The sequence below is a fragment of the Lepus europaeus genome, chromosome 4, assembly GCF_033115175.1.
Source record: "Lepus europaeus isolate LE1 chromosome 4, mLepTim1.pri, whole genome shotgun sequence".
Lineage (NCBI taxonomy): Eukaryota > Metazoa > Chordata > Mammalia > Lagomorpha > Leporidae > Lepus > Lepus europaeus.
This window is the reverse complement of record NC_084830.1, coordinates 23536750-23549285: the sequence shown is the minus strand read 5'-3', so window position 1 is coordinate 23549285 and position 12536 is coordinate 23536750. Positions and strand designations below refer to the sequence as shown.

General features: G+C 37.9%; 1 protein-coding gene across 1 annotated transcript in view; it reads left to right on the top strand.

Annotated features, from left to right (window-relative positions):
• Positions 1–10846, top strand: part of COLEC10 (collectin subfamily member 10) — a 39066-nt gene extending 28220 nt beyond the window's left edge. The window contains exons 4-6 of the mRNA XM_062188072.1: positions 1927–1980; positions 3305–3400; positions 5806–10846. Coding sequence (XP_062044056.1) covers positions 1927–1980; positions 3305–3400; positions 5806–6197 — 542 coding nt within the window. The 3' untranslated portion in view covers positions 6198–10846. The remainder of the gene's footprint in view (positions 1–1926; positions 1981–3304; positions 3401–5805) is intronic.
• Positions 10847–12536: the final 1690 nt, after the last annotated feature.

The following is a 12536-nucleotide window of genomic DNA, read 5'->3' as shown; positions in this document are numbered from 1 at the left end:
CAACATGAACTTAGGAGGCAGAAATGGTTGTGTTTGAATAACAGCCCTGCATATAATTGTTAAATGTCCAGGTTACTTTGCCTCTCTGATCTTTAATTATTTCTTTTGTAGAATAAAAATAGTGAAGGTACTTAGCTCATAGGATTTAATATGAGAATACTTATATGTGAAAAGTAACCAGAATAATTAGCAACACATTGGCACTTTAAAATATGCATACTTATTTCCTTTCTTCCACTTGTATATTTTCAAACTCTGTTTTTATCTTTTCCAATTGACATGTAAAGGAAGTAAGGAATTTGCAGGATATAACTAAGGTATAAGTAGATCAATCTGCTTCACTAGCATACTCAAGGTACCCTCAGTTTTCTCCCAGTGCACTCTCTGCTGTATGTTGTACACTACCTAGATTCTGGCTGCAACTTCTAGGTGTTTCGATGGCCAAGCATACATCCTAAGCCCTCTTTCATAAGTCCAGCACAACCACTGTTTCTTGGCTTCCTTTAAAAGTATGTTATTTCTGTTCAATGTCTCCTTCCCAGTGCTTCTCGCCTCCTATTATAGATTTTACCGTCGTCTCCTCTCGCTCAAGTACGAGTTCTGAGGCTTACACCTGTGTGCTTCTTCCTTGGGAGTTTATGAATGCCTGGTGTCACTGTAGAGAAAGACGTGTACATAGGTCAGTTTAGAAAAAACTCAGAAAAATTTTGGGGGCCGCAGTAGACATGTTTGCTTCTATGTATACGAGGCTCCTGTTGAAAAGTACCTCTCAGAAAGTGATGAGAAGAGAGCATATGGTATCTTTGGGCACCCTACAGGTTTCAGAGAGATTTCCACCTTTTCCCTGTTGCTGGTGAACATTCCCTTCTCATTTTCCCTTTGGATCATTTCCCCAGTTCCTTGGCAGTACCACTTGGGAGGGTTAACTCCATACTTCTTGTAGCCTGAGTGACCTTCATCCTCTCTTCATCCTCCACGAGTTTTTTTCTGATTAGTTTTCCAGGTCACCATTGAAGCATAAACTCTATTTTACTTCTGTCAGGGTCTTCTCTTTTGATTCTTAAGAGCCACAGCCAAACATTTTCTCCTATAAATCAAAGCTTTTCCTTTCAATTATTGTGTGTGATGTGGGCTTCAAGAGCCTATTTTGAAGTCAGACAAAAAAAAAATGTCAACTTTTTTTTTTTAACTCTGTGTTTCAAAAATCCTGTTCTCTGAGAATTATTTTGTGGATGCCTCTGACTGAGTGTGAAAATGGCCACATTCAATTAGGAGCAGAAAGGAAGATTTCAAGGTTGATATTTGTCATAAGACTATATTTGACTTTATATTACACATATTTGCATATATCACATCACTCCTGAAAGTCATAGATTTGCTCTTGTCCCTCCATGTAGCCTCTCAAAGAACCTGACCTGTTATTTTGCTTATAGTAGGTACACAGTAAATATTTGTTGAATTAATTAAAAAAATGCAAGTGCATGTTTTTTGAAAACTCAAGGGCAAAGTCACATGAAATCCTGTGGGACATAATACACTGACACTGTAATTTGGTAACCAGTTGATTGAGGTTTGTAAAACAATGGTATTTTTAAAATTAAAAACATGCTGAGAATTTCATTAGCCTTGTTCAGGAAGAAAAATGTTAGTAGGATGGGTAACACAAATTCAAGTGTTCCTTACACATCCCACTGGAATTTTACATTGAATCTAAACAAATTATGACTTGACTGATTAGATGAACCCACACAACCACCTTGAAATTAAATTACTTATGTAAAAGTAAATATTATTATTTGGAGATACTGCAAATGAAATTTGGAAAACTATTTTGTATGTAATTTTAGGTCTAAAAGATATTGTGTACTTGAGTGATTTATCTTTTAATTTCACTGATGTTTTGTGGATGCTGTTGTCTTTATTCAGGTGAGAAAGGGGAAAAAGGGTTGCTTGGGATTCCCGGAGGAAAAGGCAAGGCAGGTGAGATATGCTCCTTTTACTCTTTTGTCTCTAGAATAATCCCAAATGCATTTGTCACACAGTTAATGCATTTTAAGGAAAAACAGAAGTCTGAACAATGTGCCCTTGTGCTCCTTTGGGTAAAGGAAAGAGAACTCTCCTGTCTCTCCATGGTGACTTCCAATCACATTCCACCCCAGTCATGCCTACAATGAGGGCCAGACTCTGCACCTCAGGAAGCAGCCCTCCTCCTAGGCTATGAGGGATTGCTGCCATGTGTTCCATTCCGCTAGCATCTGAACAAGCTCCTGGCCAGCAGCTGACCAGCAGTAGACCGGCTGGCTCCACAAGGGCCCCATGGCTACGGAATCTGCTTTCCACAGCCAGGAAGATTCTCCCTGAGTATAGAAAAAAGTTTTATTTCCAGAGTTTAATGCAGGGAATGAAGGAAATTGTTCTTGAGAAATTTCAGTTGTTTGTATCCACTGGGGTGCAGTGAACACTAGTTCTAAGAATTGTTTGACATTCCTCTGTTTAGCTATGAATATGGATAAAGTCACAGATGTTTTTCTTTAAGGCTAATAAGATTACTTTTACTTTTCATACTCTCAAAAAAAAAAACAATGAAAATGTTTACATGAAACAGCCATTAAACAAAAAAAGACAATCATTTGAATATTTTTATCCTGTTCCTTACAATTTCTTCTCTCTGACAATATTAGTAGGTAGTTAAAAACATAAGTGAGCAAAAGGGAAAGGAATGCCAATTAAAATTGTAGTTGGTCCACAAACTGGAAAACTGGCCTTCAAAACAGCAAATTGGATCTACTAATTTATAGAATCTGAACTTAGTCCTTGAAACATGCATGTTCTCCGTCAAGTGGATAATCAGTACTAACATTTGATTGAATCTTGGTAAGTGTCCCTTCCCGGGGGAGAATTGTGCGAGTTAGTGAATAATGCAGTAACTGAAAAGAGGACTGGCTGGAAATATGTTTTAAGGAAGCTGTGAAAATTTTATTCTGAGATAGGACAGACACGTTCTGTGTTCAGCAAGAATGCCAAATGGTTCACAATGTGGCTGCAGTGGCTTGTCATATGTCTTCTTCTTTTTAAAGATTTAATTTAAAACTGTCTCTAAACTTTCAAAACATGTAAGATGATAATTTCTGGATTCCTGAAGATGACGGCAATTGGAAACCTTGTTTTAAATAAAAGGTTAGAATTATAGCCATTCACAGAGTGATAGTCATAAAAGAAAAATATAGTAAATATTAGGGAGAGAGGTTTTCCAATTGCTGTACATGTACTTCAACAGGAATTCACAGTTTTTGTTATCTAAAAGGTACTGTGTGTGACTGTGGAAGATACCGGAAAGTTGTTGGACAACTGGACATTAGTGTTGCTCGGCTCAAGACGTCTATGAAGTTCGTCAAGAATGGTGAGCATATTGTCTTCTGCTTTGTGCTATATATCAATTGATTTAATTCCTTTCATCATTGCAATTCCATACTCTTATCAGGAAATACCTTTGGATAGACAAAAACTTAATGAGATAGTGTCACCAGTTTAAGGTCACCCAAAACGCTATCTACTCAGATTCCAGAATACCTCAAGTCCATACATTTACACATGTACATCACCTACAAATAGAAAAAGGTACTTTCTGAAATTAGAGAATGGTGCAAAGGACAAAATTTGGTAAATTATGCCTTAAGAATAAAAACAGTCAGAAAGAGTCAAATATAACAGGCAAATCAAAAAACTGAAACAATAATGGAAAAAACTGCTGTTTCGTTGAGTCCTTGGAATAGTGCATAACTACCAGTATTATATCACTGATTTCCATTCTAGTTGTTATAATGTAGGTACTATAATTAAATGGAAGCTTAGAGAGTGTACTTTGCCTATAGATCCAGAACTAATAAGCACTGGAACAGGAATTTGAATACAGGTTTTTCTAAATCCTGCATCTATCTACAGCATAAATTGGTCTAAGCACTGTGTGTTTCTTTAAGTTTTTATGAGTTCTCATATTAGTCATCTTTTTTATTCCTTGGCCATTTCCCTGCAAGAGTTAACAGTAAAGCCTTTAGTAGATGGGTCTTAGGTATTCATTCTGAGTCAGCAATAATAATGGACCTCTTGTAATTATATCACAATTAGTTTCATTTTGTTGTGATTTTATTTATTATAATGCAGTAATATTTGTTGTATATTGTTAGAAGCACACAAATGTTATCTTGAGTTCATTCTATCTAGTGATACTAGAGGGCACAGGAACTACTTGACATTAGCTTACCCCTGTAATTATAGTTCTGATCTTAACTGAAGATTCTGTCTCTGATAGGCCTGAGACTATCATGAATACACCAGATCCTAAGGTATAATGTGGAGCAATAATATTTTTTAAATATTGGTTTATTCATTTGAAAGGCAGAGTTACAGAGAGGCAGAGGCAGAGAGAGAGGTCTTCCATCCACTGGTTAACTCCCCAGATGGCCACAATAGCCAGAGCTGAACTGATCCTGAAGCCAGGAGCCAGTGGCCTCTTCCAGATCTCCCACATGGGTGCAGAGGCCAAGGCCTTGAGCCATCTTCTACTGCTTTCCTAGGTCATAGCAGAGAGCTGGATCAGAAGTGGAGCAGCCAGGACTTGAACCTGCACACATGTGGGATGCCGACACTGCAAGTGGTGGCCTTACCTCTAGGCCACAGAGCCAGCTCCAAGAGCAATATTTCTTAACATTCAGTGATTATCAAAGTCTTTGTGAATTAAAGCTATGGACCCTAAAATTTAGATGTCATTTAGATGTCCCTGTAACCCAAAACACATCAAAAGACTTCAAAAAGTTCATGAAAAATACACTTAAAACTATATTTTGGTTCAAAAAATGTTTGGAAATGCATGAACAATTTTTGTATAATATTCATTTCTGTCAACTTTTAAATACGCCTACATATGCCATATTCTGAGCTCAAGATCATTCTCACTCCTTGGTCCTGTGCTAAGCTTCCTTAACAATTCAGTCTCCCTCTTGTTTATGGCAAAAAAATGGGCAAGTTCAATCAATGCACATGTTCTTGATGCAAGAATTTGGCCCAAGGTTGACAAATTTCTTTGTCATTCCCAAATTTTTTCAATAAGCATTTACCATGCCTTGAATTATTCTAGACACTGAGGCTGAGCAGTATCAAAGATTTGATCAGCATCCTCAAGATATTTAGAGTTGAGTTGGAAAAACATAAAACACACACACACATACACACACCCAAAGACTAGATTATGTTGAATGCTACAAAGGAGGAAGTAGATAGAACAAAGGAAACAAAGGGAAGAGCCCATAAGAACTACTATGTCCCTCCAGGGGCATTGGAAAGAATTTTTACAGCAGATACTATTTCCTTTGCAATCTAAAAAGACAAGAGTTTCCAAGATAGAAAAGCAATGAGAAGATTTTTTCCAGGCATGAGAAGCAAGGAGTAGAGGACAGAAGCATGCTTGTGAGGCTATACATGTGGATAAGGCATAAACTAGGTTGGGGAAATCAGAGTGAGTTAAGGAGGACGCTTGTTCCGATTACAAGACCTTTTCAGCGTAGCTGTCTGCTGGACAGCTGCGTGGGAAATTAATGAAAGTCAGTGAGGACTACTGGTAGAATTTCATTCTCCATTTGCAAACTAGAATGGAGTGAAAAAATTAAACCAATGATCACCTTATAACAAGGACCTGTGGAACAGTTCTTGAATGTTGAATCAATGAATTTCGATCCGGCAACTTTATACATGTACTTGTTTTTTCTCTCTTTGAGACATGCAATGACACTTCTTTTTCTCCCCACAAAGTCATAGCAGGGATTAGAGAAACTGAAGAGAAATTCTATTACATCGTGCAGGAGGAGAAGAACTACAGAGAGTCAGTGACTCACTGCAGGATCCGGGGAGGAATGCTAGCGATGCCCAAAGATGAAGCTGCCAACACACTTATTGCTGACTACGTCGCCAAGAGTGGCTTCTTCCGGGTGTTCATTGGGGTGAATGATCTTGAAAGGGAGGGGCAGTACGTGTTCACAGACAATACTCCACTGCAGAACTACAGCAACTGGAAGGAGGGGGAGCCCAGTGACCCCTATGGTCATGAGGACTGTGTGGAAATGTTGAGCTCAGGCAGGTGGAATGACACAGAGTGCCACCTCACCATGTACTTTGTCTGTGAGTTTGTCAAGAAGAAAAAGTGACTTCCACTATGCCACACATTTGTTACTTCCCTGTGACTATCACTACAGTTATTTTCACCCATGTTTATCTTCCTAACTACACTAAAGTCATTCTGACTCAAAACAAAAGGAAATGCTAAACTGAGTTTTGGAATCTGCATCACTATTCTTCTGTGACAGTTTTGATGTTTTCATGTATGGCTTCTCATTGACACAACAGTTCACCAGGATACAGGGGACCCAAGAGCATATGAATTACTAGTCATGTAGGAAGTGTTTGTCTACAACTCAAATGATGTATTCTCTTGGCATTGGCTCTGCCATCTCTCCCTGGGGCCCTATCCTCTGTGGATAATTGCACAGTTGGCTGATGATGATTAGTCTAATTCGCCTTTACTGAAAGCCAAACATATAGGAAGGCCTTCTCTAATGTCAAAATATCACCTATCTTTGAACCCCACATCCCTAATTCTTTGGGCAGTCATGCACCATGGCCAAGTCATCCTTGAAAGTTCCCGTTATTTATAGAGACACAGAAACACCCTGAATCTCTATGTGAGGATCTTCCAGCTTAGTGACCTATTCCAGACAATGTGGAAGCCTAGACACTCATTTTGTACTTCTGATCTATAACATTTAAAGTACACTAAGCAAGTACTTCTGACACCCTTCTGTAGGTGTACACTATTGTCTCAGGCCCTAAGATATTGATCATCCAATTAACAGAAAATGAGACCCCAGAAATCTAAAAGAAAAGATAGGGTTATTCTCCAAAAAAAAATGTTTTATAGTACTGTTAAATCGCCCCTAGCTATTAACATGACCTCATTTTTCTTTGTCATAGACTTATCCATATCAGCTTTTAAGCTAATACCCTTAAGCATGGAGTATCGGGGAAGGGGTTTGTAATTCCTTCAGAAAACTCTAGAAACTTTAAAGTGTCTCAGACATCCAGCCTCAAAGTGTAATACACCCTTGCCTCTAATATATCACCCATATTAACATTTCATGGGAAGCCTTTCAGTCTCCAGAAATCCATATTTTAAAAACTCAGAACTAGAGATGTCATTTCTAATACTCAGACATCTCAGGAATGTGCCAAGTGTGTATTCAGAACATGCCTAAAACTCTCATATTTACTAATCTGATAACATTACCCCTTGAACTATAGATCAAACCTCAAAGTGCTTTCACTTGGAATTTAAAAATAAACAGTTCAACAAAACTGATGCTTCAGTTATGGTTTGTGACATATGATTAGATAGTTTAAAATGCTGGCAAAATTGTTAATGAAATAACAGAAACAGATCAACAACATATGTTCACCTTAAACCATCTGTCCATGATTTCACTCATGACTAGCTGATTATGAGATGGGATTTAACTGGGTTATTTCTGTGGGGCCACAGAATAAGAAGGGCCACAAACTCAGATCCTACAGGAACCAGTCCAATGACACAAATGAATGAGGTGGAAATGTGTGGCGCACTGATCACAGCTTGCCCTTCTAAAGCAGTTCACTGCTCCCCAGTCACTGCTATAGTTGTCATAGAGGAGCTAAGTGTTGCTACATATCTTGATACTTCAACAGAAGTCAGAATGCTGGAACTTCATTATGTCTTCATATTTTTAAAGGTTGGCAACTAATCAATGTTTAGCCAAGATTTTAAGTCATACAGAATCTGCTAGCCAAAATTGTGATCTTTCCATTTCTCACTTCTGGGGAAAAGTTCTGAAGGTTCTACCTAACTGTAAAGAACATAATTAGAATATGATGACATCAAAGTCAAAGTCTTCCATAAATGCTTATTCAATTCAGCTCAATACAGGAATCTGTTAAATTGTGTGACATTTATCAGGTTTTAAAACTAATTCTGTAGTTTCTTTGGAAATACAGCAGAGGATATTGTGACGGCAAGGCAGTTTTAATACAAATTACACAGTAGTCTACCATGTGAGGACAATATCCTCTGGTATAAGATCATCCAAGATCACAAGGAATGAGAACACATAAGGAACACTTGGAGGTTTTTTTAAAGGGAGACAATAAGAGAGAAGGATGACGACAACAGAGAATATTGCCTAGAGGAAACGCCCATTGGGACCCATGATTTTTTTCAAAGCCCCCCAATTTGTGCATCCTTATTGTTTGCATTACAAATGTTATTATTGGCCGGCGCTGCGGCTCACTTGCCTAATCCTCCGCCTGCGGCGCCGGGCACCCTGGGTTCTAGTCCCGGTTGGGGCGCCGGATTCTGTCCCGGTTGCCCCTCTTCCAGTCAAGCTCTCTGCTGTGGCCCAGGAGTGCAGTGGAGGATGGCCCTGCACCCGCATGGGAGACTAGGAGAAGCACCTGGCTCCTGGCTTCGGATCAGTGCAGTGCACCGGCCGCAGAGCGCCAGCCACAGCGACCATTTGGGGGTGAACCAACAGAAAAGGAAGACCTTTCTCTCTCTCTCTCTCTCTCTCTCTCTCTCTCTCTCACTGTCCACTCTTAAAAAAAGTTATTATTTTATTATGAATATTATAATAACAACAATTCTCTCAACAACTCATCTTTTCTGCCAGTGCTCCCAAGAGAAGATGAATTTTTAAGAATAGTTATCTGCAAACGTGCCTCGAAGAGATTTTGAAAGCACCAACCAATTAGAATTGCAGTTGCAGTGAAAACAACATTTGTGAAGTACTTTGTGATTTATAAAATGCCTTTGTGTAGTTCTCATTTTAGCCTTACAAACTGAGAAGTTAGACGGCATTTTTTACTGCCATTTGCCCAAAAAGGCTACTAAGGCCCAAACAATCTAAGTAATTTACCAAAATCGACTTGTTTGCCAGTTGAGTGTTCTCTCCAGCACCTGTCCATTGCTCTTATATTGAATTGAAATGCACACAATGCCCTTGTGAATAGCAAGGGCTTACATTCTCTCTCTCTCAATTCTAAGCAAAAAATGAGGGTTAAATATAATAAAGATAGTGGGGATTCTGAAACTTACTTTAGAAAGTCTGTGTGTTCACTGGTTTATTTTTTCAGTCACAAATCTACATAATGACATAAGTGTCATGAAAGTGATTTAGATCAACCTCAGTACAATATGCATATAATTGAAATCAATCAGATATATAAAAATCAAGACTTACTCAAAAGAGAACTGAGTGGATGTCCCACTGGAGAAATTCATTAAATAATTGACATTTAAACCATTTTCATTCTCAAAATGTTAAATTTAAGCTAAATTTTTCAGGGGTATGTTCCTTACAAGAAAGAACTATAGATGTTCCAAGGGAAGAAAATGAAAAACTTGTTCACAATTTCACAACACTGCCTTTTCAAACTATTCTTTTCAACACATTCTTTAACAAGGCAAGAAGAAATACTTTATGTCTACAGTCATTGTCCAAACACAGTAGAAAAGTGTATGTACATGGTGGGTGGAGAAAAGTATAATTGTGTTTATTGAACTTTGTACAGCTCACACATAAAAACTGCTGGAATTTTAAAAAATCTATTTTGTTCTTCTTATATCTATGTTGCCTGATATGGGTTGTTGTGATTGTCATTAACCAACAAATTTTCAGCTCTCTGGATTACATGCTTTGAGGCATGAGATATCTGTAGAATAGGAAAAGTAAGTAAATTAATCAGCATCACTCAGAGCATCATCAACAGACTGGAGTTTTGCAGGTGTTATTGCTGATAAGAAAATGACAGTGTGATTCCACATAGAGTAACACCATTTGCCAGCACTGCTTAGGAATTCAAAATCCATTCCTAGTGTCCTGACTGCCTGATTGCCAGTGTCACTGAACCATTGACTTGTGCCACACAGAGGAATATTTTAAGTGCTCTAAGCCTTTTTTCCTTAATCTCTAGACATCAGTTCCACAAGAGAGTTGTAACAATTAAAGGAAGTAATTTAATGAGGTATTGAGCACAATGCCAGCTGAACATGTTATATGGTTGCAATAAAAGCTAGCCATTACTACTTGATACGTGACTTCAAGCTGCATGTCAAAAAGAAACAAACATTTTAAGAGATATCAAAAATTACCCAAGTGAATATATATCACATGTATACTACATACACATCAGACATTTAATATATATACAGCACGACTATGCATATACTAATTTTTGTGTGTTTATATTCTTATTTATGGACACATTTTTTATCTTCAGGGAAGTGAATACATTTGCCAGAATTCACACTGCTTGTTAGAATCAGTGCTGAACTTCACAACTGAATATGCTAGACTCTAAAAACCATGTATACTTTTTCTAGGATGCAGTCCCCCTGAACCAGGCTTATGACATAAAAATTAACTTTATAAACTTAGAAGTGAAATTGCTAACTTGCATTACATTGAAGTTGTATGGCTACCATGATATTGCTAGGTCTTTCAAAATATGATGGGGTAGGGGAATCTGCCATGTTCTTTCAAATAGGAATTGAAGGAAGGAAACCACGTGTCTTAGATAATGTATGTAAGTATCTTTTTATGAATATAGAACTTTATTTTTCTCTCCCCTTAGCAAATCATCATGCTGTCTATATTTGAATTATTTTAGTACTTTGATAAGCCTATTTGAAAGGCTTTTGCTTATACTATGATACTTTGTAAAGTGTGTGAAAAAAATGGAATTAAATGATAAGTTTAAGTTAGTGAAAAAATGTCTCAAATTCATGCATTATTTTTTATATATCACATTTTACATGAACTTTTTGAGACCCTCCCATAGCGTATTAAAATGCACTTCTCTCTGATTCCCACCCATTTTTCCATGTTCTGCCTTTTGGTGTTGATCATTCTAAAGTCTAGCCCTGAGACAAGATGAGGCAACATTTGGAGGTGCTCAAGGAAAAAAAAATAGCGGCAGAAAGCATGTCCAAACCAAGGCACTTGTTACAACGAGGATTTCCAGTGCTACAGATTCCTCAAACCCTAAAAGTGGGCTTCTTACCCAGAGGTTCCAATTTTGTTGATGTGTTGAAGAGGCACATGTGTAGAGTATGAATTGTACTCAAAGTCAGGAGGGTCATCTCAATCATAAACAGTCTCTTTATTAGGAGAGGGTGTGTGGCAGACAGCATTGACAATTGATGAGGACCCCTTGAAAGGGCTCAGGGTAGCTCTCCAGGGCCAGTGAGAAAATGAAGTCAAAATCATAGTCCAGGGTTTTCCATGAAACCTACATGGAAAACAATTAGGAAGGCTGTAGCTTGGATGAAGGTTTGAGATCATTAATTCATTAACTCATCAAAAGTAGTTGTGGGATACCTAATATGTTTTATGCAGTGCATGATAAGGACTGGGAACCCAATGGGAAAGACAGATCAGATTTCTAGTCTCATAGGTATGACTCACTTCAGGCTCATTTGATATCTTGCCTGTGACACTGAAGCTCCAGAATCAATCCATTTTCAGGATTACATAAACCTATCCTAATTTTATAACTACGTCTGTTCCAACATACCAGTTCTTCAAAGATGCAGTGAAATAAATTGGACAAAAGAATTTTTGTTAGCAGTACTGTAACACCTTTCTTGGAGAGTAACATTGACACATCTATTCAAATTTGTTAACACGCCTATTTTGGATGACTCATTTCTATGTGAACAAGAAGTTCCCGTATCACTGTGTGTACTCACCCACACCATTTCCTCACAAGATACATATATCCTTTTGGCTGTACATGAATGAGCATTGACAAATAGCCAACGTTCCTTTGCCTCACTGTTTTTCCCTGATAACCTACACCTGACATTCAGTGAAATTCAGCTTTGCTATAGATTCTCACTTTCATAATAAAATAAGGAGGAGTAGGGAGAATAGAAGAGCACAGTTTACAACATGAGTCAAACATTTTACAATTTGTTAAAAGCTAAGTACACAAATTAATCACCATATTGGTGACTGCAGCTGAGAGATAATACAGTTTAATGTGCTTCTAAACAATTTTAAAGCTGCATATCCCTTTGGCCCTTGTATTTTTTCACTTTAGGAAACTTAAACTGTGGTGGGCATTTATGCAAGTTGTTAAGACACTGGTTAGGACACCAGTGCCTCATACTGGAAGGTCTCAGTTCAATTCCAGTTCATGTTTCCTGCTGATGTGTGCCCTGGGAGGCAGCAATGATACCTCCAGTAGTTGGGTTCCAACTGCCAGTGTGAAATACCCAGATTGAATTTCCATATCCCGGTTCTGCCCCTCCCCCCTGCCTATTGTAGGTATTTGGGAAATGAAATAACAGATGGGTTTTCACTCTCTCTATATATCTCTCTCTATTATCTGTCTATAATCATTATTTTTCTCTGTCTCCCTTTCTTACTCTTTCAAATATATGAAGTATATGTGTAAAA